This window comes from Myotis lucifugus, unplaced genomic scaffold (assembly GCF_000147115.1).
Source record: "Myotis lucifugus unplaced genomic scaffold, Myoluc2.0 scaffold_26, whole genome shotgun sequence".
Lineage (NCBI taxonomy): Eukaryota > Metazoa > Chordata > Mammalia > Chiroptera > Vespertilionidae > Myotis > Myotis lucifugus.
The window spans coordinates 6219399-6246305 of record NW_005871074.1 but is presented as its reverse complement, the minus strand read 5'-3'; the positions used below and the strand labels follow the sequence as shown (position 1 = coordinate 6246305).

Sequence of the window (26907 nt, the reverse complement as noted above, 5' to 3'; positions counted from 1 at the left end):
CTGAAGTAGCTTTTGCTCTTTGATTTAAAACAACACAAAACATTGCTGCCATAACAGTAAAACCTCGGTATAATGGGCTAATTCAGGCGAGTGGGAGGGGTGTCTGTTAAAGCCGAAAGTCCCTTATATAATAAAGTAGGTTTTCCAAAGGCATAGGTTAAAAAATTGACAAACTAGTTTACCTGCTTTTACTTATGTAGACACGTTTGTGTAATTAAAATTAAGTATTATGAAAAGTTTAATTTCACAGAACAGTTTTCTTTATGTACTACAGTGATGTTATACTGAATAGGTGTGGTAAATGTGTGCATTCACCAGTCACCTGGAATAAACAAATGTACACGACTGGGCATGGCTTAGCACACGTGGGAACATCAGCCAGCACATGTGAAAACCGCTGCAGCAAGGCAGGCCATGTGGCGACAGAACCAATGATGTACCTCACCCGATGTGGTGTGACCCATTCTAAGCATTCGCTGAACGTTGTTTTTGAGCAGTGACTCTTGGATTTAAATACCTAGACTGTAGGGGGTAGATATGTAATATTTATTTAGGTCAGTGAAATTACTACAGTGGTTTTTCCAACAAATGGCCTATTCGCAAAAATTTGTGAAAAATAACAGTGAATTAATAACCAAAAAAAATACCCTTTTAATTTAATTATAAGCAAATCTTGGTTAAAAGCACTTATAAATTAACAGGGTTTTAATTTTCATATATGACATACGGACTGGAAATGCCGCCCATTAAATCTGAAGTCTGTTAAATCAAGGTCCTTAAAATCGAAGGTTTATTGCATTTGGGTGGGCAAAGCTTTGCTATTGAAACAGTACTGGTAGTTTGGGAGGGAAATGGCAAACACAAAAGGCAGGGGTTAGAAGCTCTGGGTGGAAAGTGAACCATGGGTCTGTTCCTGATCTCAGCACCTAAGAAAACCACAAGAAAACCCACACAGAGGATGGAGACCCAGCCCGGCGTGTGACTGTGCATGCATTCTGAGATAGGTGCCCCCACCTATATAAATAGGGGCTGGACAAGTCTATATGATTACTGTGATTCTATCTGGGTTTGACAATCACTAATTCCATGAGTTATGTAATTTCTGGAAGGGGCCACCCTGTTGCAAATCTCTATTTTTCAAGAGTAAGTCTCCTACTGTGATACAACATTAAGCCAACTCCTCATAGTGTCTATGATAGCACGCTTGTTCTTTATCCCCTTCATAAACCTAACTTCTTTTTGAACCCATTGAACCTATCACTATCACTCTAGATTTATTTAGTTCACCTAGGAATTTAATACCTAACCATTTCTGAAAATAATTAAGTTCAGAGTATCTTTTTAATATGATTGTGTATTGAGTGTAAAGTCTCTAAGGTTCAATACTAAGGAAAAGGAAAGAAAGAAGATCCAAAGGAGAAAAAAGAAACAGTACCCATTACTCTGATTTTATAATATACATGCACAGTTTTTACACTGACATCTTCGAAATCAGGATGAGTTTTATAGTTGATACAATCTTAAAATTAAAACATGGCCTTTTTTAGTGGTCTATAAAGTAATGGTTCTTTTTACAATGATATCATCTTATAGTCTACAAAATACGGTATTGCTAGTATCTGTCACATATAGATCAAACTCCAGTCTTATGAGAGAGAGAGAGAGAGAGAGAGAGAGAGAGAGAGAGAAAGGGGGGGGAGGTGAATTTCTATTGATTAACTGGAGAATGGCATTCAAAATTTTTTGCAATGGTGACTATTTGAAAATCTTGGGTTATTTTCCACAGAAGCAAAGGGCTGGATTTTGTTAAGTAAAGATGGCCGTATTCTCAGGCAGAAGAATACCCACACACTATAAATTATCCTCCAGGACAAGAGGCTGCATGACTGCTGTGCAGGGAATGGTGACAAATTAATACAATAACGATGCCCTGAGCGTCCTAAGAAGCGGCAGACCCTGCTCCTCTGTCATAGCAAGATGATGAATCAAACAAATCCGGCGAGAAATTACTAGATTAATTAAGCCAGGTGATTATGTCTGAACATTATTGTTTGAAACCTGTAACTCTTCTGGAAAGGTCATTGGGTTTGACTCTAGAAGGTGTGTAGAAAGCTGATAAGAAGAATTAGGGAAGAAGAGACTCATATGATGGAATTAATGGAAACTTTATTCACTTGGGTCCTGTTTAAAAAAAAATCCCTAAGTTTTTTTAAACATCTGTATTTAACTTAGATGAATAAAGTTGTTCATTAGTAAAGGGATGTTGGAGTAGGTGGGAGTGAGTTTTATAGTTGATACAATCTTAAAACATCTGTATTTAACAGTGAGGCATCTGTTTCTGTGGATAAAGAGTTAGGTTGTAAGGAGCACAGAGTGTTCACCAATGTGCCCAGAGCCAGGCTAGATTTTCACTTGAGTAAATATATCTCCGGTACCAACAGGTCCAAAGTCTGGGAGAAAACACAGCAATTATAAACCAGCAAGGCAGCTGCATATAGAGACCTGGGCTCTACATGCAGATGCAGGTTTGTCTGATTGTATTATCGGAAACTGTTTGAACTCATACAGAGAAATAATGAAACATCTCTTTGCTAGAGCTCTGGGGAGGCCTGGATGATACATATTCCCAGCCGGTGCTCTGGGGAAAGTAATAGCCACACAGCAAGTGGAAATCGTACCTTGCAAGCCCCGCTTTAATCATTTTCAAGCACTCGTATCTTTCAGATGGCTTTGAACCCAAATGAGCTGAAGGCTACGTGTGCCCTGCTATAAACGCAACACCTTACAGAATCTAATTAATCATCTTCATTCATTTCTAGCCTAAGAGCATGGTTTCCATGGTTTACCAAGCACCATAATCACATAGATGCATATAGCTAACCAGAGACTTACATTCCAAGGGGAGGCTGTGTTTTAATCTTTTCGTTATAATTACAGTTTGAAACTAAAGCCTACATAAAACACATATAGATATTTTATGGGTTTCTAAGATATGACGATGATTATTTTAGCATGTGTAAGATGCTCTGGAGTGCTTTGCAGAGTTTAGATCTTGAGAGTTTCTTGTATATTTCCATTTCTTTCTTTGCATTTTTTTTTAAAATCTGAGCAGCCCAAGGGAGAAAAATTCATGTGGTATTTTGTAGACACAATGGAACACGGGGCCAGCCGCCCCTGTACTGAGCACAGTTCCTATTACTATGAATGAAAATGACATGCATACATCAAGAGGAAAAAGAGACCCCACGGGTTCTAAACCAAAGCGGAGAGACAGCCCTGCTATCTGCCACGGAGCAATTTAATTAAACTCTTATTTATTGCCACACACTCCAGTTTCATGGGTTTCAGAGAGCAGCCGCAGCAGCCGTCTTTGCTTATTACAAAACCAGCCTTGCTTACTTTCCAAAGAGTTCGCAGATCAATAATCATTGAAACATATATTGCACAGTCTGACTTGAGGACTGAAGCCGGTACGCCTTCACTGAAAAATGAAATGCACTTATTGTATTTGTAACTAATGTTCCTTAAAGTAAAGCAAATATTGATATTCCAGGCACACATAAAAACCAAGATCTATAACGAAGTGTGTAAAATGCACCCTGCATGCATTTAATAATCATACTCCATTTTCAATAACGGGAAACAAGGTACAACGACTGCTATAATTCACCAGCCCCTTTTTTTCCTCAGCAAGCACCACATTGTTTTATGACAATATAGCAATCCTGCCGCATTACATTTTACAGTATGTGTACAAGAACCATAAATACACTAGCCCGTCTAAAATATGCAGCCGCAGACTCTCCCAGCTTTGGTGATGTTTGCAATTTTGCTTTTTATGTGGATTTCACATTTTGTTGATACGTTTGCAATGAAATCTGTCCTGCCCAGAAGAGAAATTATTTTACATTTCCATTAAAAGCTACAGTAGTAAATAAACCCATCAGAGTTTATGTAGATATCCACTTGCATGTCGAGGGGCGCCCATTAAAGTGCCAAATCCTGTGTTAAACATTTGATAAAAGAGAACCTAGAAGGTACACTTCCAACATTTTTTTTCCAAGTGATGGAGTTTTAATGATATTTCATAACACTGTACCAACCTCTGCAGAACCCTCAAAAATCAAGGGAAGTTTATGTTTGTCGGTAAAGCAACTGTGCAGCTCATCGCCACCGAATGCCCGGTCGGGCGGGAAAGGGAACGGTGGATGACACTAGAGAGCAGAGGAAGGCTACCAGAGGCGGCTGGCTTGGCACACACAGGCATGCACAGGAATGTAGTAGGTTACACTCAAAATAAGCATGTAGTAGGTTACAATAATTGAAGGTGATACATAATTACCTCTTTTAAAGAATAAATTAACAAGGACACTTCTGTAGGCAAATACATATATGGAATATGGGTCAAAACAGCTGGCTGAGGAGAGGGAAGAGCCACAGCAATTAGTTAATTCAGAGAGATATTACTGTGAATGGTCTTGAGATGTGCCACTTAGGTTTTCCCATTAAAAAAATATGTGGTTGCAATAAAATGAAAAAGAATAAGGGAACGTTTGCATCCCCGAAGGCTATGTGCCATGCAATGTGTTAGTCATTCTTGTCATTCTTGCCTACTTCCTTCCATTGCAACCTTGAACAGTCAGGAGGTGAGCACTGTCATGCTTTTATTTCTGCAAGTGAGGAAATGAGCTTAGAGGGAGGAGCTTGTCCAGGGTCAGAAGGAGGGTTTGAATTCCTGTCTGTTGATTCCAAAGCTCAGGTCTTGGTGCCTGAAGGTACAAATCAAATACAAAACTGAAATGCTCACCATAAGTCAGGTGGGCTGTGAATGAATAGATGATCTCAATTGTAAAGACCAATCATGTTCCCTCATGTAACACTGGTGTTTAACACTGACTTTGGCTCTTTACTGGGCTGCAATGGATGCCCTAGTGCAGTGGTCGGCAAACTCATTAGTCAACAGAGCCAAATATCAACAGTACAACGATTGAAATTTCTTTTGAGAGCCAAGTTTTTTAAACTGAAACTATATAGGTAGGTACATTGTTATTAACTTAATTAGGGTACTCCTAAGGCTTAGGAAGAGCCACACTCAAGGGGTCAAAGAGCCGCATGTGGCTCGCGAGCCGCAGTTTGCAGACCACGGCCCTAGTGGATATCTACATAAACTCTGGTGGTTTATTTACTGCTGGAGCTCTTAATGGAAATGATAAATAATTTCTCTTCTGGGCAGGACTGATTTCATTGCAAATCCATCAATAAAATGTGAAGAAAGGTATTCCTGAAAATGAAAGTAATGCATAGTAATTGATGAAAGAAGGAAAGAGGTCTTCAATTGTTGCGTCTACCTCCCTAACCCTGTTCTTGTCTCTAACCTGATCTGCCAGTGTTGCAGGGTGAAGAGAGCTGGTGCCATGTGTCAATCATGCACAAAGGGTATGACCTAAGATGATTTTCTTTTAGTTTCATAGCGGAAACTGAGAAAAAAATACATATATACTTACATTTATTTAAATTTATAATTCTGCAATTGCATGTTGTTAATGTCCTTTTGAAAATTAAATAATAATTAAGGCACATGGCTCTTGTTATGTCTTAATGTCTTTCCTGAAAAAGAAATTAAAAGTGGGCAAGACTCAGCCAATCTCTCCTCTGAGGGAGAGGGAAGAGGATGAATTTTCCCGTGGAATCTAGAAGGCTGGGAGCCATTCACTGCTCTGAAGGAGAAAGGCCGAGGATTGGCATGAAGTCACTTCCATGCGCTGGGGTAAATAAATGGAGAAGCTAAAGAAGAGGATGCTGAAGAAAGAGGAAGGGAGAAAAACAATGGTGGGAAAAATGCAGGCATAAGGGAATAATGAAGTCATCAGAAAAAATAATAAAAATAAAATAGAATGTACGCCTTGGGTGTTCACAGCACATTCTCTGTTCCTGAGCCCAAAGTAATAGAGATTTTACTCAGCCAAAGAAAGTAATAAGGGGAACAAATAAACATAAAAATGACTCAACGCTTGACACCCTGGATGTATTGACCAAGTGCTTCCCAGACCTGGCTTGTGATCGGTCTGACAGCCGTTGTGGAGAACAGGAAGGCGACTATCACAGATCAGACACTGAGGAGAAATTACCATCCCAAAGGCATGGGAAGTGATAATTTATTCTTCTTGCTGACTCTATCACTTGGAGCTTAGATCCATTAGTCATGTTGATTCTAGACCTTCCACCTTGACTGGTACAGAGCACTTGCTATGTCAAAAGCAAGTTGTTCCCATTCTTCATTGTTTTACTTTGAAAATAAATGTGTTTGTCACTGTGCAAACATGACTCCAACAGCAGCTACCTCCCTGAAACCAAAAGAAATCACTATTGTTTAGAAACAATTCATTAGCCCTGACCAGAAGATGATGAGCTATTATAGGATAAGTGCAGTGAGGATGAAGTTGGCCTGAATTGTTTTAGGAAGAGAGAATAACAGATGCAAAGCTCAACATGACCTGGAGACAGCAGCATACTCATTACAATGTGAGAACTACACAGAGGCAGAACTGGTGCCCCAAACATGCCAGTGGTATGGTATGGTATGGACAAGCAGTAAAACAGGGAAACAAAGGGTTAATGGACTTACTACTACTACTACTACTACTACTACTACTACTACTAATAATAATAATCATAATCATAATCATAACATCTGCTGTGCTATGTGATATAAATATATCATCTCACGTTAATCTTCACAGCACCCTTATGAGGCATTATTACCCCATTTTGCATATGAGGACCCTGAAGTTCAAAAAGGTTATATAATTAATCCGAGATCAAAGAGCTAATAATAGGAGGTACTTGGATTAAACTCCACCTTGTCTGCAAGGTCCATGCTCTTAAACAATCTGATTATAGTAAATAAAGCTTCTGTTCATTTTTATGGGGCCCCCTAAAGATTCTCTTTTGAACCCACTCGCCTTTCCAGTAGAAAAAGTAATAGCTCCACTTAAAGAAATCCCAATGGATCATAACTTTGCTGGTTATGAGGTTGAGAAGGGAATCTAAAATGTATGCCTCCTGCCTTCAACATGTCACATTTCCTCAAGTCATGGTAAGTGGAGCTGAGATATAAGAGTGTACATCTTGGGCTTGAAGGGACCACCCTAGCGGAGACTGAGGTACACATTCCAGAAATATGTTCCACAGCCCACTGTGCACCCACTGAGGTGCTGACATGGTTCAGCCGGCTCTCTACTTTGATGTGACTTCCTCTGCAGTGTGGTGGCCTGATGTGATTCATCCATCGTGGGCATTTTTGACCCACCAGTTTAAGGCTACTCTACAGCTTTACAACGTGTGTTTTATGTCATGTGAAGCAAATCGGGCCTTCTGAGATGTGGAGGTAGAATGCAGGCAATGAGCACTCTTTGTGGAAGAGAGCATATACCTGTCTGACCCCCTGTGCTCCTCATACTGATTTCCCCTTTTTCTATCTCTTTTATACAAATTTATTGCATCCTTCACTGTCCCAAGCTCATGCCTACCCAACACATGTAACTCCTTGATTAATCTTCAAAATCTAACATAATCATTTCTATTGGAGCTTTTTGGCTCCTCTTTTCATGTAAGCATCCCCCCAATATATATTTTCTGAGTGCCTATCACATGCCAGGTACTCTGCTAAGGGCTGGATATAGAGAGCTGAACGTGGCATAGTTTCCACTGCCTACAATGTGATCATAGGCCAGTGGGCATATGGTAACAACTATCTATTGATGCTGGGCTCAATTCAATAAGAAAATTACTGAGCACCTGCTATACGGCAGCCACTATGTTAGATACGTACAGCATCTCAGATTCTAAAGTACTTGTGATCAAAGACTCTGCCTTCAGCATTCTCAAGGAGGGGTGACATTGGGCAATGAATGTCTGGAGACATTTTTGGTTGTCACAACTGGGGGTGTCAGAGTAGAGGTGCTACTATCCTCTAATGGGGAGAAGCTAAGGATGCTCCTAAATCCTCCCACACGGAGCAGGAGGGCCCTCACCACACAAAGGAGTACACAGCCTCAGACGTCGATAGAGTTGAGGCTGCGAACCCCTGCTCTGTCTTATGCTCCTTCAAGTCCGAGTCAGAATTTAGTATTGACTGGCCAGTAGCAGAAAAGGGAAGGAGATTATCTTTTGTAGAATCTGTCCTCAATTGCCTCATGGATCTGCAGTCACTTCTGGGAGCCGGGAAAGCAATTCAAGCCAGGAAACCCAGTAATAAGAGCATGATTAGACCCAGGTACAGCAGTGATTCAAAGCAAAATTTCAGACTTCAAAGCAGGCAAATGAAAGGGATAATGGCCCTGGCACTTTAAATGTAGCAGATAAGGTAAGCCACAATAGCATGAAGGAGACTTGATTAAATAAGCCTAACTGAACAAATGCGTGCAGGGTCAGAGCAGATGCAGGGGGACCTGAGACAATGGGGAAAGGGTAGGAAGAGATGAGCACCCCTTCACATGATGAGTCGCAGAGGTGACCTGGGAGAAGACAAAAGCTCTTTCTAGGACCGTGGTACCAAAGAACCTTTGAGAGGATATCTCCATTATCTGGATGAAAAGATCCTGCCTCATGACAACAATAATGACAACACTCCTGTCTTTTGTCTGCCTCGAACCCAGGCTTCAGCGAAATACGCAAGCAACTTGGCCTGTAGCCTGAAAAGCCAAAGCTTTACATGTGCTTCTAATGGGCTCCAAATCACTGGTGAAGAGAGAGAGCTCAGCACATCTGAAAGGAAAATGTGGAGCAAGTACAAAGGAAGCAAAGGAAATCTTCAAAGGCTCCGTCAAATAGTGGGGAAGTCTGTACTGAATACAGAGGTGAAGGGCTTGGTGAGGGGGCACCTAATGACATGAAGATCTTTGACCCCTCTCTTCAGCTGCTACCTTTGTTCTGCATCAGGGAAGAGAAGGGTGCCCATTCGGTAAGCGGTGGAGAGTGAATGGGGTGAGTCAAGGCCATGTTGCTTAGCAGCAGCAACGTCAAGACTGGGGAGCACAAATGTCTACATCGTCTGCACTTCTGCCATCAGCTCTGAGGACCTCTGCAACAGAAAGAACAAGAGGCCTTGGAAACTCAAGCCTGCCTCTTGCTGGGGTGATGGAGGCAGGGCTGGTCCTCCCAGCACCGGGCAGGGTACCACTGAAAGCAGGCTTCTGCCGTGGCTTCCTTACTCTGGTTCTTGAGACTTTTCTGCAAGTTCAAAATTAGTTACAAATAAACAGTTCTTAAAAAGTTAGTTCCAATGATGGCCTAGAGAAATACATATTTAAAACTTCCTACCAGTTTCCCTGTAGCAAGGGTCCTTGAACTAAAAAATAATATGGACATTGGAAAAAAAACACACAAAACAGAGACAAATAAATCTGGCATCCCACTTCTCCAATTCCAACCCTTCAATAGCTCCCTACCACCGGTCAGCAAAATAAACAAATAAATAAATAAAATTTAAAAATCTAAGTTTTTCAAGATAGCAAACAAGGCTTCCTGTGATGTCGTCTTGCCTACCCCACCTAGGGTCTCCATGCTGGCGATTCTCCCACTGATTCTTTAGGCTCTCAAGATGAAACTAACTATACTTCCTGGCCAGCCATGCTGTTTCATACCTGTGGGCTTTGACCATTCTGATCCTGGGCCCTGAGTGTGCTGTGTAACTTTCCACCACAATGATCTCGTATTCAGCTTCTAAAAACCTGCATGGGAATTATCTGTAAAGTCTTGGTTGACCACTCTGGCCAACAGAAATAACTGCTCTCCTTCTATATTACTGTTGTTATCATGACTATAGGCAGCGTACTTTGTTTTCTATAGTTATTTACATATTCATTTCATTTATTTGATGCTTGAGCTTGTCAGGAATAGAGACCATGACTCATTTACTGCTGTATGCCTTGAGGCAAAGAAGCCATCTGTTCAAGTTGTAAGAGACTGAAGACGTATTACACCAAGCAAGGCCCATGACTGTCTTTAAGTTATGCTCTGATATGAGGCTCAACGAAACTAGCCCTGCATCATGAGTAGACAGTGTGATAGAACAGAAAGACCCCAACATGGAATCAGATACACTCCTGCTAGAATTCCTCTGTCCTCACTTACCAAGCACATGGCACGTGATCACTACCAAGAGACCCTGTGGAGTGGTCTCAAGATTCAGGCTTTGAAATCAAAGAGAACTAGGTCCCTTACTGCCTGAGAGACTTTGGGGAAGATACTCAATCTAAGCCTCAATTTCCTTATCTGTGAAATGAAAATGATAATAGCACCTAACTCAGCTGAAAGAATAAAATAGGAGAACATGTGGTAAGTGTCCAGCACAGGGCCTGGCATGCGGTCCTCAATATATGGTAGCTAATGATCCTTCGTGAAGATTCTATCATCTCGGCAGCTCATTGATTTGAATGAAATGACACATAAACATAACCCATAAAATATGGAAACATTTATTTGCAAAGATTATATGCACCTTTATGTTCATTGCAGCATTAGTCTCCATAGCCAAGACATGGAAAAAGCCCGAAGTGTCCTTCGATAGATGATTGGATAAAGAAAATGTGGTACATACATGCAATGAAATACTACTCAGTCAAGAAAACATTTGAGACAACATTGATGAAACTTGAGAATATCATGCTAAGTGAAATAAGTCAGAAAAAGCTAAGAACCATTTTATTTCAAACATATCTGGGTAAGAAAACTGAAAGCAACAAATGAACAAACAAGTAAAACAAACAAAAACTCATAGACACAGACAACAGTATGTGTCACTACCAGAGGGGATGGGGATCGTGGGGTTTTAAAGGGTAAAGGGGTCAAATATATGGTGATGGAAGAAAATTTGATTTTGGGTGGTGGGCACACAGTGGAATATACAGATCATGTATCATAGAAATGTTCACTTAAAACTTATATAATCTTACTAACCAGTGTTGTCACAATAAGTTAAATAAATGAATAAAAAGAAAATTAAAAAGTGGAAAGGACAAAAGCTATGTCTTGATGTCGTACAAAATAAATAAGCTCATTGTAACACACACACACATGCACACACATAAAACAAAATAAAATCAAATTAAAAAAACAAACATACCACAATCCAGCATTTGTCAACTCCCATCTACTTTGAGGTCTTTTCCCCCCACTAGCTTTGCTTCCCTTTTTCTTCAGCTATCATTATGATCACCCCCTCTACAGCACTGGTTCACATTGCTGATTATTTGAATGCTTTAATTAAAAAGGAAAATGTGAGTTTCCGGGCTATCAGGAAGGAGACACATTTTTCCACGCAAACCTGCAATGTTCATTACCATGTGACATATTCCTCCTCTAAATATACCCGGATATTGTAACTAAGCCCCACCCCCCTTATCTGCAGGGGATATGGTACGCTCCTAGAGACCCAGTGGATGCCTGAAACCACAGATAGTACGGAACCCATATGTACTGCATATTTTTCCCTGTACATACACACCCTTTCACTTACAGGAAGCACTTTACGGCTTCTCTTAGGCATATCAGGATTGACAGCATTGCTGCTTTTCACTTTGGGGACATTATTAAATAAAATTAGGGTGATTTGACAAGTGCTGTGACACTGGGACACCAAGATGGCTACTGAGTGACTAGTGACAGGAGCATCTACAGGCAGATATGCTGGCCAAAGGGAGGATTCATGTCCTGGGCAGGATGGAGCTAGCTGATGGCACAGATGTCATCACGCTACTCAGAACGGCATGTGGTTTAAAACTTATGAGATGCTTATCTCTGGAATTTTCTATTTAATATTTTGAGACTGGGGTTGGCATGGGTAAGAGCAAACAGAAAAAAAAACATGAATAAGGGGGACTACTGTAGATGGATGACCCTGTTGAAAGGGAAGATTCAGTGACTACCTAGCCTCACACATAATGAATGCACCGGAGGGACTGCTCCTATTAAAATTTGGTGACATTGTGTAGATCTGTTCTTCTGTTTTCCTGCAGGCCATGTCAGAGCTGCCTTCTGAAGGTGAACCCCAAACGATACTGGTGAGCCAGCACGTGAACTCTCAGCTGACACGTCCTTTACACAGAAATCAAGGCTTAAACCATCACTTGTAACTAGCGTGGACCAGTGCTGGCAATCCGTGCAGGATGAGGAATATCACACACGATTAATAAACACATCTACAGAGAGAATCTGTTGGGAGGACTGACAGCCAGATCCGCGAGCCAATACTGAATCAACAATTAAAAGAACAGTTCCAACTCAGTTAAGTCAGAGCCAAGAGAGATTCAGTTATATTTAAATCAAAAACCTCCACAGCAGGGGATTATCAGCTGTTCGGCTCAGAATGTTGGATGTTTTTCTTGGAAGCTTAACTGATATAACCAAGTGCATCTGAGTTATGTGTGCATGTGCAGCTGCTAAGCCAGGGTTGGTGTGCCTGCAATCTGTGGTGTGGAAGCCACAGCAATTTATACCAACCCAAGCCCTGGGAGTTGCAATAAGTCACTCTTTCACTCGATGCACTTACTGTGCTGAATGTAAGGTGGCTCCAAGAGAAGATCACAGCTCCTGAGGATTTTTATTGAGTGGGGGAGCTTAAGAGCTGTGCCGCACAATGAAAGAGGCCATAGATTCTGGAACTGAAGCTAAATTGCAATAAGATCGCTGGGTGGACCTCAATAGCACCTGTAGGCAGGTGTTTATCCTGCGGGGCTCTAAACTACCCAATGGAGGAGAAACGGACACGCTCTATTTTACTAGCACTTCTGTGAAAAATCGCCCACGGTGCTGGTGTACTTTCTAGGTGCCCACAGTTGACTAAAAGCAAGAGACGTGACCGAGGGTGGCATTTCTGCCCACATAGACTGTAGCGTCAGCAGTTAGGGTTTGGGAAACATGGCAAAAGATTGCCAGGAGAAGCTGTTATGGCAGTGATTCTGCTTGTGTCGTTTTATTAAGTTCCGCTTAAAAAACAAAGGCCGTCCACAGTTACTAAGTGAATCAGGATGGTGTGTACGCTTCCTAGAAGCATTAAAATCGGTGCTGCCTCAGCAGGACTGGGATGGAGTTCGTGATTCCTGCCCATGAGCATTCCTGCTGAATTACAGAACTGCGGCTTTTTATGGGGAGGCCTCCCAGGCTGCGTTTCTCCTGCATAATTCAAGATATAAAGACTGCTTATTGCCGCTAAACTGTGTAAGAAGGCACAGGGCAGAGAAAAAGCTCTACGCCTTCATTATGTTAATGTAGAACTCATGCATTTCCTTTTCTTATGTGTTTTATTCTGTACATTTTTACTATTGATTGCTTGATTAATTGATTACTAGCCCTCTAATTTTCCCTCCCAATTGCCCTCCCTCTTGATCCATTTGCATCTTCTCCCCCAATTTGAGAAACCTTAGGCACAGTATGACAATATGTTTTGGAAAAAAAAAAGAATGCAATTTCCTGCCAGGAAAAAAAAATGAGGGGGATAAAGAAAAGGTCTATTAACAGTGTCTCTGCATCCCATCAAAGTCTGTTCAAAGTCCTCACTACTGATACCAAGCAACCCGGCCAAACAATCTCTAGAACTTGAACATGATGCAGATTCCAATGTCACAAAATGACAGGGCTTAATTGCCATTGAGGAACAATAAGGCTCAGACATAATATCATAGACTGAGCAACAAAACGGAGGAGAAGTAGTAGGCGTGCAAGTGTGTGCACACACACCTCCTTATTCACATATGGCCTTCTCTTACCCTAACACCCTAACACTCATCACTGAATGTCTGTGAAAGGAGATGGTGGGTCAGTTAAGGGTAGGCATCCTATCTCCCTCAACTTGTGCTCAGCATGCAATATCCAGCACATAGAGAAGCTTAATCAGAGTTTAAAAGAACAGGCTCAGCCCTGGCCAGTTTGGCTCAGCAGTTAGAGCGCCGGCCTGTGGACTGAAGGGTCATGGGTTCGATTGTGATCAAGGACACACACCTCAATTGCAGGCTTGATCCCCAGCCCCAGCTGGGGCATGTGCAGGAGTCAACCAATTGATACATCGATGTTTCTCTCTCTCTGTCTCTCCTCCTCCCTTCCACTCTGTAAAAATCAATGGAAAAAATATCCTCGGGTGAGGATTAACAAAAAAAATGAGAGAGAGAGAGAGAGAGAGAGAGAGAGAGAGAGAAAGAAACAGGCTCAGAAGCCGGGCTGTTTGAGTTTAATTACCTACTCAATCACTCAATAACTGTACTCTTGAGTAAGCTACTTAATCTGTCTGTGCCTCAGTTTCCTTAATTATAAAACTGACATATTATTAGTACCCATTGAAAGGGCTGGTGGGAGGGTTCAGTGAACAGTGCCTGGCATAGAGTGTATATGGAATAAATGTTAGTATATAGCAGTGTAGTTTATATACAGATGTTGCTATATTTGCCTACCCATAAATGATAGCTTTAAGGACCAACTGAGTCAATATATGTAAAAGTCTGTGTAAATTTTAAAATGGTAATTTAAATTTAGAGTTTATTATTATGTGTATTCACAGCAATTTTGTAAATATTCATCCACTAAGTTACAAATGCTTCCCAGCTATCTACTATATTCCCAGGTGCATTTGCATCATCTGCTAAGAGGGGTGGGACAAGAGTCTGAAAGGTACAATTTGCATTTCCTGTCCAGAAGGAAATCACCTTGAGAAAATATGACATACAGTCATGAAAAGTTAAATACAAGAGGAAGAAAAAAAGAAAACAAACAATAACAAAAACTTCAAAGCAATGTAAGCGCCTAGAGAGATGGAGAGAATGTTGTCCTTATTTGAGCAGTCCACTCCCCTTAAATTAGTTACAGTATTTCTAAGACAGAGAGATGAGAGTCAGCTGGGATGGCCCTGGAAGAAGTCAAGAACAGGCTAGGTTTAAACAGATCCTCCAAGGCTGGGTAAAGCACAGATAGATGGAGGAGGCCAAGGGCATTCCAAGTAAGGAGAAATGAAGACACAGAGATAGGGCTGTAAGGAACACAGTCCGAGTGGAGTGTGTGGAGCTGTTTAGCAGAGTACATAGGAAAAGTAAAGGGGAGGCAAGCCCAGCAGCTACCAATCTCACTAATCTCATCTGAGCCCTCAACCCTTGCTTTGAAAAGTGTACAGTAGTCCCCTCTTATCTGTGGGGCATACGTTCTAAGACCCCCAGTAGATGCCTGAAACTGCAAATAGTCCCAACTGTATATACACTATGTTTTTTTCCTATATATACATGCCTATGATAAAGTTAAATTTATAAATTAGACACCGTAAGAGCTTAACAATAACTAATAATAAAATAGAACAATTATAACAATGTACTGTGATAAAAGTTATGTGAAAATGGTCTCGCTCTCAAAATATCTTAACTGTCCTGTACTCACTCTCTTATTGTGATGATGTGATCTGATTCAATGCCTACGTGATGAGATAGCGTGAGGTACTCAGATTGCCACATAATTGGAAAGGTACAAATAGTTTATCTGGAATTTTCCAGTTATTATTTTTAAACCCTGGTTGACCATGGGTAACTGAAATAATGAAAAGTAAAATAGTGGATAAGGGGGACCACTGTAATTCTCTCTTCCATGTGTCACCCCCTCCAGGAATATAGAACAGGAAGAAAAAGGAAAATAAATACAAATCAGGAACTTTAGATATTTTCTATCCTTCCCTTCTGCAGTAAGGAACTAGAGCTTCCCAGGTATGGATGTGATAAAAGTCAGCACATTAATAAAATTTACTTATAGACCAGTATTAATGACGATGGTATTTGGGCTGTAGACATTCACTTTTTAAATAACTTATATTAACCTCATTTCCCATCTCCCTTACGATAGCAAATTTTTTAGCAGAAATGTTTTTAGAGAAGTAATTTACTGGCACTTAATTACTAGTATTTAAGCAATTCAATATTCTCTTTTCTGAAGAGTCCATTAGGTTTCTATTACAATATTATACATTCGAATGAAATGTGGCTTTCTGCAAAGGTCCTCATTGTCAGTCTCCTCAAGGCAAAGTTTATCTGGACTATTAGACATTCTCTTGGCTTTGGCTACACCAAATTAGATTAATTATTTATACCTGAGGTCCGCTGCTTCAGAACTTGGGCGCCTCACTTAACATTTCCCCAGTGAATTATTAAGAGTCTTAGTTTTTAAATAAAATCCTCATTTCATAGTCTGTTTGATTGAGGTTAAACACAATAGTCTAGCAATTCTTGTATTAAACAGTTCAATGTCATAAGATTCTCTCCTGGGTTTCATGCCAATGAACACATTTGAAACAAAGGAACCTTTCATCAAGAATACCCTCCCAGGGAAGAAGGGCAAAGGACGCCTGACCTGCAAACTGTCTGGCACCAGTCTGGGCAGAATTATTAGAACAAGTCATTGATAGCGTGCAGGCTGTACTGTTTATATACCAGGAATAAATTAGGGAGATGAAAAGGGCCTTAGGAGCGCTCTAGTCTCCGTCCTTATTTTACAGAGAAAGAAACACAGATTAATCCCACACATGGACTTTAGCTCATAGTGACTTGCTTGTTCCAATGGCCACTTTTACATACTGGTCAAAGGCACGCTGAGATAGTCAGACATGGCACAGGCACCATAATGGGCAGGATCCTTCATTGCACACAGCATCTCTGCGCTGGCCTATTTATGCAGGAAAGGACTTTATTAAAAACTAGTGGCCAAACCTCCAGGAAGGCCAAAGAGCCAGGCCTGCCCTTCAAGCAGCCAGAAACAATGTCCAATGACACTAGTGAAGGCAACAGACGCTTAGCAACACCCTAGCAGTTCAAGAAACCCAGCGTGGCTCACAACCATGAGACTTGGGACAGGTGCACGTTCTTCCCGATGCCACCAAGAGCTGGCAACTCCACACCATCCTCTCCAGAGAAGGTTTCCGCACAAACACCGCCTTCCCCTGCTCACTTCTCCATCCCATCTTGTGCGAGAACACCTGACTAGTGTGGCTGAACCACGAAAATGCCGAGAAAAGCACTTTTTGGCTTTTACCTTAGGGGGGTAAGATTTAAAAAGAAATTACCCACACCTCAGGAATCATGACAACGACAATGTCCACCAAATCTACCAAGATTAACAGAGCCTCTTAAAAAAAGCCACACACTTGGATTTTCACAAGGACATCTAGAAGGGAAATTACCTCCTTCCCCTAAACTCTGCATCCTCTTCCCCAATAAATTGTCTTCTAACACTCATATGGCTCTGGCACACATTATAAAATAGAAAATACGTTCTTTCATTCCACTTCTGGACCCTCCCCCAACCCCCGTTATACAAGCATTCTGACCTAGTGATCTGGCAATGACAAAACTCAGGTGGTGGCCAGCAGAAAGAACCTTCTCCTTACCCACACTGCATTGCTTCAGGTCCATGACCTTCCTGAGTTTCCTAATTCCAGCTCAGTCTTGACTTCTTGATGAGATAAAAACAAGAAAAGTGTCTGGCCTGTGGTGGCTCAAGGCTAGACTGTCAGTTTCTTAGCTCTGGGGCCTTAGTTCTCAGACACAGAAGTGTTTTGAGGAGCTGTTTACCTTGATGTGAGCAGAATTAGCCTTAGACACTAAGCCTTTATGGCAAGTTTTATTGTCCAAGGCAAATATAACCTGTTAAGATTTACAGGCTTTATTAACAGCAATAACCATTTTACAGCCAACATCAGTAAATCAGGGTTTATTGAGAACTCTACAATTTTAATCTGTGGAAAACCATTAAAATGTCAGATTTTCATTGGACATAATTTCTAACTTTTATGAAAGATAGATTTTCCATTTAATTGGGGAGTATAAAATAGTGCAGTGTGGGATAATGAATTGTTTTGAAAGGAGCAAATTGGTTTTAGCTAAACAACAAGTGTCAAATACTGAAGTTGCTATCTTTAGTTAGAACTGCCCCAAGGTCAAGGTTAAAAAGTACCTGTAGTGGCAAATACATTCCAGTACATCTAGCCATAGGATGAGCTCACAGAATTTAGAAAGGCTTGGATTATTATCCATTCACAGTCCAGGTATTTTGGAGAAAGTGTGTGACCTATTATGTCATCCAAACCAGTATCTAAATGAGTCTCTTCAAGTTCATGCACCATTTTTCGAAAGTGTTTTTTACTAACAATACTACCATTCGTAAGATTCTTTAATGGGACAAGTAAGGTGAATAAACATTGATAGTCACAAACTTCTGTCAATAACCACTTATTTCCTTATTTCCTCCCATGTGCTAGATTATAAGAGAGGGAAGTAGGAAGCTTTTGGTGAGTGTCTTTGTCCTTTGATGAAATTGAAGGACAAGAACAGAGGGCACTGGCTGGAGAGGCAGAGCTCATGGGCTGCCCAGGGTAAGGAGGGATGGTTTTAGCAGCATCCTATTCTTCATGGGGCTGAAGACATTAGATATTGCAAGAGTTTCAGTTTTAATCTGGTTCCCCAACCATAAGAGAGCCCTGCATCTTTTTTTTTTTTGAGAATCAAAGGTTCATGAAACTTTAGAAAAGAAGAAAGAACACAAATCACAGTAATCTCTACTATTTATTTAGTATTAGAAATTGTGTTAAATGTTTTGCATATCTTGAGGTTGTTTTCTTTTTGACTCACAGCAATCCTACAAGAAAATTATTGTTGCTATTTTAGGATGAGGAATCTGAGGTCCTGAGTGGCTAGTAATTTGCTAGCATTTCTAAGTGCTAGTCAGGGTTTAACCCTGGGGCTGTTTGACTCCAACTTTCATACTTTCCCCCCAGTGCGTCACATTACTATACATTTATCAGAATACTAGAGACCCAGTGCACGAAATTCGTGCACGGGGGGGGGGGGGGGCGCTCAGTCCGGCCTGTACCCTCTTGCAATCCGAGGCTGCTGGCTCCTAACCACTCAACTGCCTGCCTGCCTGATCACCCCTAACCACTCTGCCTCCTGCCTGATTGCCCCTAACCACCTCTGCCTTGGCCCCTGCCAATGTGGCTTCTCGAATGATGTCCAGAAGGTCATTCAGCTATCCAGTCCAATTAGCATATTACACTTGTATTATTATAGATATCTGGAGCCCTTCATGACAATGAGTTAAGGCTGGGCCATGACCGAATGTAGGAAAATTGTAATGAGGGACATATTACCCTCAGTCCTCTCACCTTCCCTTTTATATGTCCCCTTTTCTGCTCCTCCAGGCCCGCATGTCTATAACTGTAGACATCCTATACCTCTCTCTCCTAGGATAACAGCAAGCCCTAGCTCCTGCCCCCCTCAACTCCAAAAGCCTCTACTCTCAGTGCCTAGTCTGAGTTTTACATGAGATTATCTATCTCCAATAAAGAAACAGAATTTACAGCAGATTTAGGATTAGCATACTAGTGAGAAGAGATTTTCATCCAAAAACCTTTAATCCCAAGGGTGGACTGCCCCGGTAGCAAAAATATACGCTACCACTGGCCTATGGCTCCCAAGCTTCAAAAAGGCTCAGGAAAGAAATTAAACCCACAGTCTCATTAAAAAACACACAACAAAAACTAGAGAAAGGAATGATTGGAACTTTACGGTTAGATTGGCTTCCTAGTGATCTGAGAGCTTGGACAAGTCCCTGTAAAGTGGGCGTGAAAACATCCATAGTTTTCTAGAATCTCATAGCAGTCTTTTGCAAATTAAATTACATAAAGAAACCACTTAACATAGTACCTGGCACCTGGGGGCATTCCATAAATGGTAGCTCTTTCTATTCTTATATAAACCGCCTTCTCTGGTCACATAGATGTGTTAGTTGCCAAAAAGTTCTATCTTACAGTAAGAAGACCATTGTGTATGTCTTGTGAAAACAAGACTTGGACTTGCCCCCAACGTGCCTTTCAATGTGCCAGTTTCAAATCCAACTGCCCTGCCGGCCACAACCCTTTCCAGTGATGGCCCCCCGGCCCCCCCAGGAGGTGGGCAATGGGGAGGGTGGAGCATGTTCTGTTCAGGGAAGATGCATGATACTATTTCACAGTGACAGTTACAGAACCGATCCATTTCTAAGCACTCTTCCCAATTACTATCATTCCCAAGAGTCATTAACTGCGGGTTCCTCACATGACTGTGAAGATAGGATGAGCAAAGATACACTTTTCAAGAGCTGCAGACCACCTGACAGGCATTGGCAGCCATCTCCACCCCGGGAGACCCCGGCTGTGCAAGGTTATATGCACGTTTACACTTCCCTTCTCCATCCTTCTCTTCCTCAGCTCTCTGCTCTCCATCCTTCTCTTCCTCAGCTCTCTGCTCTCATTCTGCCTTCCCTTCCACAACAACACAGATGGTGGTAATCACTACAGCATGCGCTACTGCTGAGACAAGGAGCTGGAAATACTGGTGCGCAGATATAGGTAGTATCAACTCATAAATAAGTGAAATTCCAAATAACTCAAGTGTTGGGAGCGGGAATGCTTGCCTGCATTAAGAAGATGCTATAAATGCTTGCTAGGGCCCCATAATAGCCCATTCCATATGTGGTTGAAACACCCTGCATATCCATCTACAATATAAAATATAGAAAACCGAGCTTTTTTCCCTGCTCCCAGCTCAGAATTTGTGTTTTAAACCACCCATTAGCCCAGTGGTTCTCAACCTTCCTAATGCCACGACCATTTAATACAGTTCCTCATGTTGTGGTGACCCCCAACCATAAAATTATTTTCGTTGCTACTTCATAACTGTCATTTTGCTACTGTTATGAATCGTAATGTAAATATCTGATATGCAGGATGTATTTTCATTGTTACAAATTGAACATAATTAGAGCATAGTGATTAATCACAAAAACAATTATGTAATTATATGTGTGTTTTCCTATGGTCTTAGGCGACCCCTGTGAAAGGGTCATTCGACCCCCAAAGGGGTCGCGACCCACAGGTTGAGAACCGCTGCTCTAGCCCCAGTTGCTCCTCAGAATCAGAATAGCCCTCTTTAATGTTAGCCAGCCTGGCTGGAAATTTATTCCTAAAACTCATCCATGATTAACATGAAAGAGTGATGTGATGTCAAAGGGAGAATGGGAAGTGCACTGAGGTGAATAGTGCCCCCTGCAATTTCACGTCCACACGGAACCTGTGCATGTGACCTGATCTGGAAATAAGGTCTTTACATGAGGCCACACTGAATCAGGGTTGGCCCTTGTGTCCTTATAAGAAGAGAGAAATTCAGCCCAGCCAGAATGGCTCAGCGGTTGAGCGTCAACTATGAGCCAGGAGGTCATGGTTCGACACCCGGTCAGGTCACATGCCGGGTTGCAGGTTGGATCCCCGGTATGGGGCGTGCAGGAGGCAGCCGATTAATGATTCTCTCTCATCATTGATGTTTCTATCTCTCTCTCCCTCTCCCTTTCTCTCTGAAATGAATAAAAAATATATTTTTTTTAAAAGAAGAGAGAAATTCAGACACACAGAGAGGAGAGTACCATGTGAAGACAGAGGTATAGATTGGAGTGATGTGTCTACGCCGAGGGACACCATGTACTGCTGAAAACCCCTGAAGCTAAGAGAGAGGCATGGAAAAATTGTCTCCCAGAGCCCACAGGAAGAACCAATCCTGCCTCCATCCTGATTTCTGACTTCTGGTGTCTGGAACTGTGAGAGAATACATTTTTTTTATTGTGTTAGGCTATCTAGTTTGTAGTAATTTGTCACAGTAGCCCTAGGTAACTAATAGAGAAAGTGAATCCCTACCGTTTGGAAATTTGACAGGAGGGTAGGTACCAGAAAAGAAGTTATACTGTGTCCTCTCTCCCCTGTTCAACATCTCTCCCAAATATGTTGCTACTGACACTGGTTTGTGTGGCCACTGGAAGTTTTCACATCCTGTTCTACTCCTGTGGTGACAGCTGAAAAGCACCCTCAGAAGCTAATGAAGATGGAAAATGAGTTGAGTGAACAGGCAGAACTCATTTGCCTTCAAGAACAGAGGCAAGAAGTGTGGAGGGACGTGCAAAGAGCTGTTTCCAAGCTTCAACCCAGTAAAACCTTTCCCAAGTGGCTGAACAGATAGAAATGCTGCTTCCCAGAGGTCAGCCCATGTCCCCACAGGAACCCCCTCTTCCATCCACAGCCCTGAAGAGCCCTGAAGTCCCAGAATTCCTAATTCCCTGCAGCCTCTGGAAAGCTGCTTCAGAGAGAGAGAGCGAGCGAGAGCGAGAGAGAATAGAGGTGTAGGTAGGGGTCTGTGTATGCATGCATGCACACTCATGGATGCATTTACACACCAAGGTATAATTTCTCTTCTCACGATTATCTTACCAGATTGCACATCCCTTATACTGCTCTCCTTTGTTCTCTCTCTTTTATCATTTATTTTATTAGTTATGTCTTCAAAGAGCAGGTGGAGGATGTTTTACTCACTTGCTAGCACCAGAATGGGAGAAAAACAATGCCAGTCTAATGGATTTCACAGTTTTGTCTGAGGTAGGCCCTCGTATAACCTCAAATATTCATCAATATAGAAAACTAGTTTTCGTTCACAGCCAACAAATATTTACTGAGCCCCTGGATCTAAAAGCAGTCTCTTATTTTCTGGAGATACAGCAATAGAAAAATAAAGGAAAATGTCCCTCATGAACCTTATATTCTAGTGGAGTAGACAGACGATAAGCAGAATAAATACAGTAGTATGCTTATAATAAGAGCTAAGGAGAAATTATACAGCAGAGAAGGGAGCTTGAAAGTATATGCAGGGGGTGGGTTAGTGACACTGTCAATCAAGTGTCCAGAGCAGGCCTCACTGAGCAGGTGATATTTGAGCAAGCATAAAGGGAGGGATGAAGCAATTTATTAGCTGGAGAAGAATGTTCTAGCAGAGAGGCCATCATGTGCAAAGGCCCTGGGGTACAAGCATGACGGGCACACCTGAGGAGGAGTGAGGAGGCCAGTGTGGCTATAAGGAGGTCAGATGAAGAGTAGCAGAAGATGAGGTCAGAGAGAGCAGCAGGCCAGATTACATTAGACCACATGAGGCACCAGGAGAACAGAGACTTTTACCCTGAATGCTTCGAGGAGCTGTTTAAAGATTTTAAACACAGTTAGCCCTTAAATGGCTGCAAGACCTTTGGTAGGTCATTGATCTGAGCATCAGTTTTCTTGCCTTTAAAATTCAAAGGCTGTGCCAGGTAAATATCAAAGTTGTCTTCCAGCTGTAAAAATTGATCCCTAGACATGTGAGAACGTTAGGTTCCCACAGGCAGGTAGCTAATAAAAACGTGACCTTCCTCCCCATCTCTCTGCTAAAGTTGACAGCGGTGACCCGGCTGAGGCTTGGAAGGAAGCCCGGCTGTTCGCGCAGCCAGTGTGACATAGGCGAGACATTTTTATGCATGAGCGTTTGGGAACGGGGATTTTAAGAGATGGGTACTGACTGTAGTGAACTGCTGATGCCCAAATTAGACTCCCAGGAGCGCTTAGGGCAGTGGTTCTCAACCTTGGCTGCACATTAGAATCACCTGGGGATCTTTTTAAAATCCTGATTTCTGGGCCTCATCCTCCGGAAATTCTGTTTCTTTGTTATGGGGTGAGGCCACAACATTAGTAACAAAGAAACAGAATTTCCAGAGGATGAGGCCCAGAAATCAGGATTTTAAAAAGATTCCCAGGTGATTCTAATGTGCAGCCAAGGTTGAGAACCACTGGCTTAGGGTGTCCCTTAAATGAGGCTGACACGTTCACCTGTGCACCGAACGCCCTGCTGCCTGGCACCTGCTCAGGAACAAGGTGGTGGCAAAGAAAAAAACAATCAAATATCTTTCTCTTTCACATTAAATAAAAATCTAAAAAAAAATAATAAGCATTTTCCTTTCTAATCATTTCAAATCATGCATGGAATATTCGCTTTAATATTCAAGTCCGTTTGCTTCATTTCACTGAACCATTAGAACCTTGAACAGTGTCCGCCCAGCACACTTTCTGTCTACATAGGCCAGTGTGTGTGTCTTTTCACTCCCCTTTATTTTTTCTGCTCCTTCGTCTGCTCAACTATGAAATCCCACAGCAACTTTAGCTAAAACGTGAAGCAGGGGCTCCTTTTGTTTTCTTTTGTTTATTTGACTTTTTAGAATACCCTTCTTCTCAGTGAATAAACCAGAGCTCGAAGGACAGTCCCCCCGCTTCCCAGAGAAAAGCCCTGCTGTGCAATGCTCACTCAAGCCGTGTTTATAGACTTGCAGGTCTACTAAGCATTCCTGGTATTTCTGACTCGCCAAGCCTCCGCCAATACTGCCTTAAGAACTGTATTACTAGCCTCTCAGAACATCTTTAACAGTGACTGGAAGGTTCAGGAAGCCTTCCTGTTATCATAGTGTCCTATTGCTGACAATTATATCCAAAGAATATGGCAGAAAGGCTAGAAAACATGCAAAAAATAAAATCCACAGGGACTCTAGATGCCTCACTGAGAAGAAAGAATAACAGATCGCAGATGTGTGGCTTCAGCCCCTTTTACATCATGTGAGCACAGTGCCCGAAACCTAAGGAAGGCTCACTGATGTTCCATGAGCCAGGGAAGAATGAGCACACGCAAACACCGCGGAACGTGGACACTCCTTCCCTGGACACTCACTCACATGGCCTTGCTGGTTACAGCTCAGATCGGTCCATAAACCATGTGCACATCACCGTGCCCAGGTGACTGGCGGAGGACACAGAGGGTGCCACCTACAGGATCGGCGGCCACCAAAGCAAGAACACGACCAGATCCTACCCAGGCTGCCTAGCAAGAGCTTAGTGTCCACAAGAAAGTAGACGAGAGGCAATTTCCTCTTCCAACTTAGTGCCCTCACTATTTCTTCACCAGCTTTATCATTTGGGTCCAGAGGGCAAGGATGCCAGACACAGGCTTTCACTCCACAAGATGAGCAAGCGGGACTCTGCCCTCCCTCTTGGGAACAGGCCTGTCCCGGTGCCTCTCACCTCGGCAGCGGGGACTCCCTCCGGCGGCCGGCAGTGCAGCACAATCATGCCTTCGATGGGAACCTCCCTTCCCTGTGGGTCTTGTTCGAAGTTCTTCCGTAAATCTGCAAAGAAGTGGGAGATACAGGACACTTAGCTCCAGGGCCGGAAGTACTCACATTTGCTTCAAATACAGTAAAATCGTGAGCTTACTCTCACGACCTAGATACACACACACAAAACCCATTGTTTCAGGAGTTCCAGAATGCAGGAATCATTTCCCCAAATATGCACAAGCACATTTAAAATAAACCTTAACAAAACTGTGCTTAATGCTCGATATTGATGAGAGGATAAAAGATTTACTGGGGAGCCGGAAAAACAAAACTCATTTCATGAGTCTTTGCCAGCATTATCTGCTTAGCAACAGATGAAACACTTGGCCCAATAAATTGCCATCCACAGCTATTATGCAGCTGAGATGTGTGTGATATTTTTTTTTATTAACTAAAGAATACATTATTAATCTATAACCTCTGGCATTTCCTTAACCCCCTAGGGGGCTCTAGAAGATGATAATAGAGTGCGATTACCTATTAGTCTTTTATTTGTAACCAGGGAGAAGGGGCCACATTGAACCACAATAAAATCTATAATCCAGCCAACCAAACACATAATTAAAAATGCAGTGCCCTCTATTCAAACACAAGTGCTGGGTATCTGTGTAGTGCCCTTCACGGAGGCTCCAGGCACTCGGCAAACAAGCGGCACTGCTAACCTTTACACGCGGAAGGGAGACGCGTGGAGAGGTTAATTGGCTGGCCAGCGGTCACAGAGCGTCGCTGCCAGTGAGAAGTTCACCAAGCTTCCGGACATGCGGTCTGACTGAGCACCCGCAAAGCTTTCTCAGGGAAAAGGACACATGGGCAGTTCAGAAAGAGCTTCATTTGCATGGCTTTCCACTTGAGCAGATGCTTCATGAACAACAGGGGGACTTGACCTTTGCTTCCATCGAGGTGTCATAACAACACTTGAACGGTTTTACAGCACCAGCTGAATTCTTGCAGTCACTTGAAACCCGGCAGAGGAGCGCACAGACAGTTTTACAAGTCCTCCTCCATGTAAATGGTCCCCCCTCCCTCCCTGACAATGTATTTTTTTCTTCAATTGAGTATCTCAAATTACAGGCTGTGGATTTATTGATTTAATTTTCTTCAGTGCTTACAATAACATGAAATATGTTCCCTGTAAAGAGCGGAGCTCCAGAATCAGTTACATCTTTATAAATTTTATAAATACATTAAACTTGCTTTTAGCAAGTCAAAAACACGCGATGAATAACAAGCACAGCAATCCATGTATTCACTTGCTTTTGAATTTTACTCTTAATGTTTTCCCTCCCAGAGGCAACCGATGTCTTCTGTCAGTGGTGCTGCATATTCCGAGATCTGCATGAGTGTATAGGAGGCAAAGGATCCTCAAAAAGGCTGGTATTGCAGGCAGATGGCAGGATCCATCTTCTTATTTCTCTGTTGCCCCCAAATGGTAAGGCCAGCTTCCTTCTATTGAAGATCCGTATATTGTCACAGCCTTTATGATTCAGAATTTCTGGTTTTAAGTGTGATGAAGGTCACATAACTGATGACAAAACTGTGAATGAAGGGATTGTGCGTAAACTCCAGATTTAAAAAAAAAATCTCACGTTTCCTCCACAATCTTACCACAAACTCTCCTTTGCTCTCCCAACAAGAGATCTTGGAGTCAAAAATCCCTTTTCCACATGTCTCATTGATTTATCAGAAATATATAGAAATTAGTCAAAATTAGAGAGAGTGAGTGACACAAGACATCAGTTTGCTAATGGAAAGGGTTGTGTTTTTATGACGAATTTTGTATGCTGTGTTTGTCACTTTTTTCTTTTCTTTGATTGCATGATTTCTTAAAGGAAGTCTTGCTCAGGG

The 26907-nt window shown here is 42.1% G+C and overlaps 1 protein-coding gene across 1 annotated transcript in view; it reads right to left on the bottom strand.

The window, feature by feature from the left end:
* The window catches only part of UNC5D (unc-5 netrin receptor D), a 513075-nt gene that overhangs the window by 158513 nt on the left and 327655 nt on the right, over positions 1 to 26907 (bottom strand). The window contains exon 4 of the mRNA XM_006086216.3: positions 24968 to 25071. Coding sequence (XP_006086278.1) covers positions 24968 to 25071 — 104 coding nt within the window. The remainder of the gene's footprint in view (positions 1 to 24967; positions 25072 to 26907) is intronic.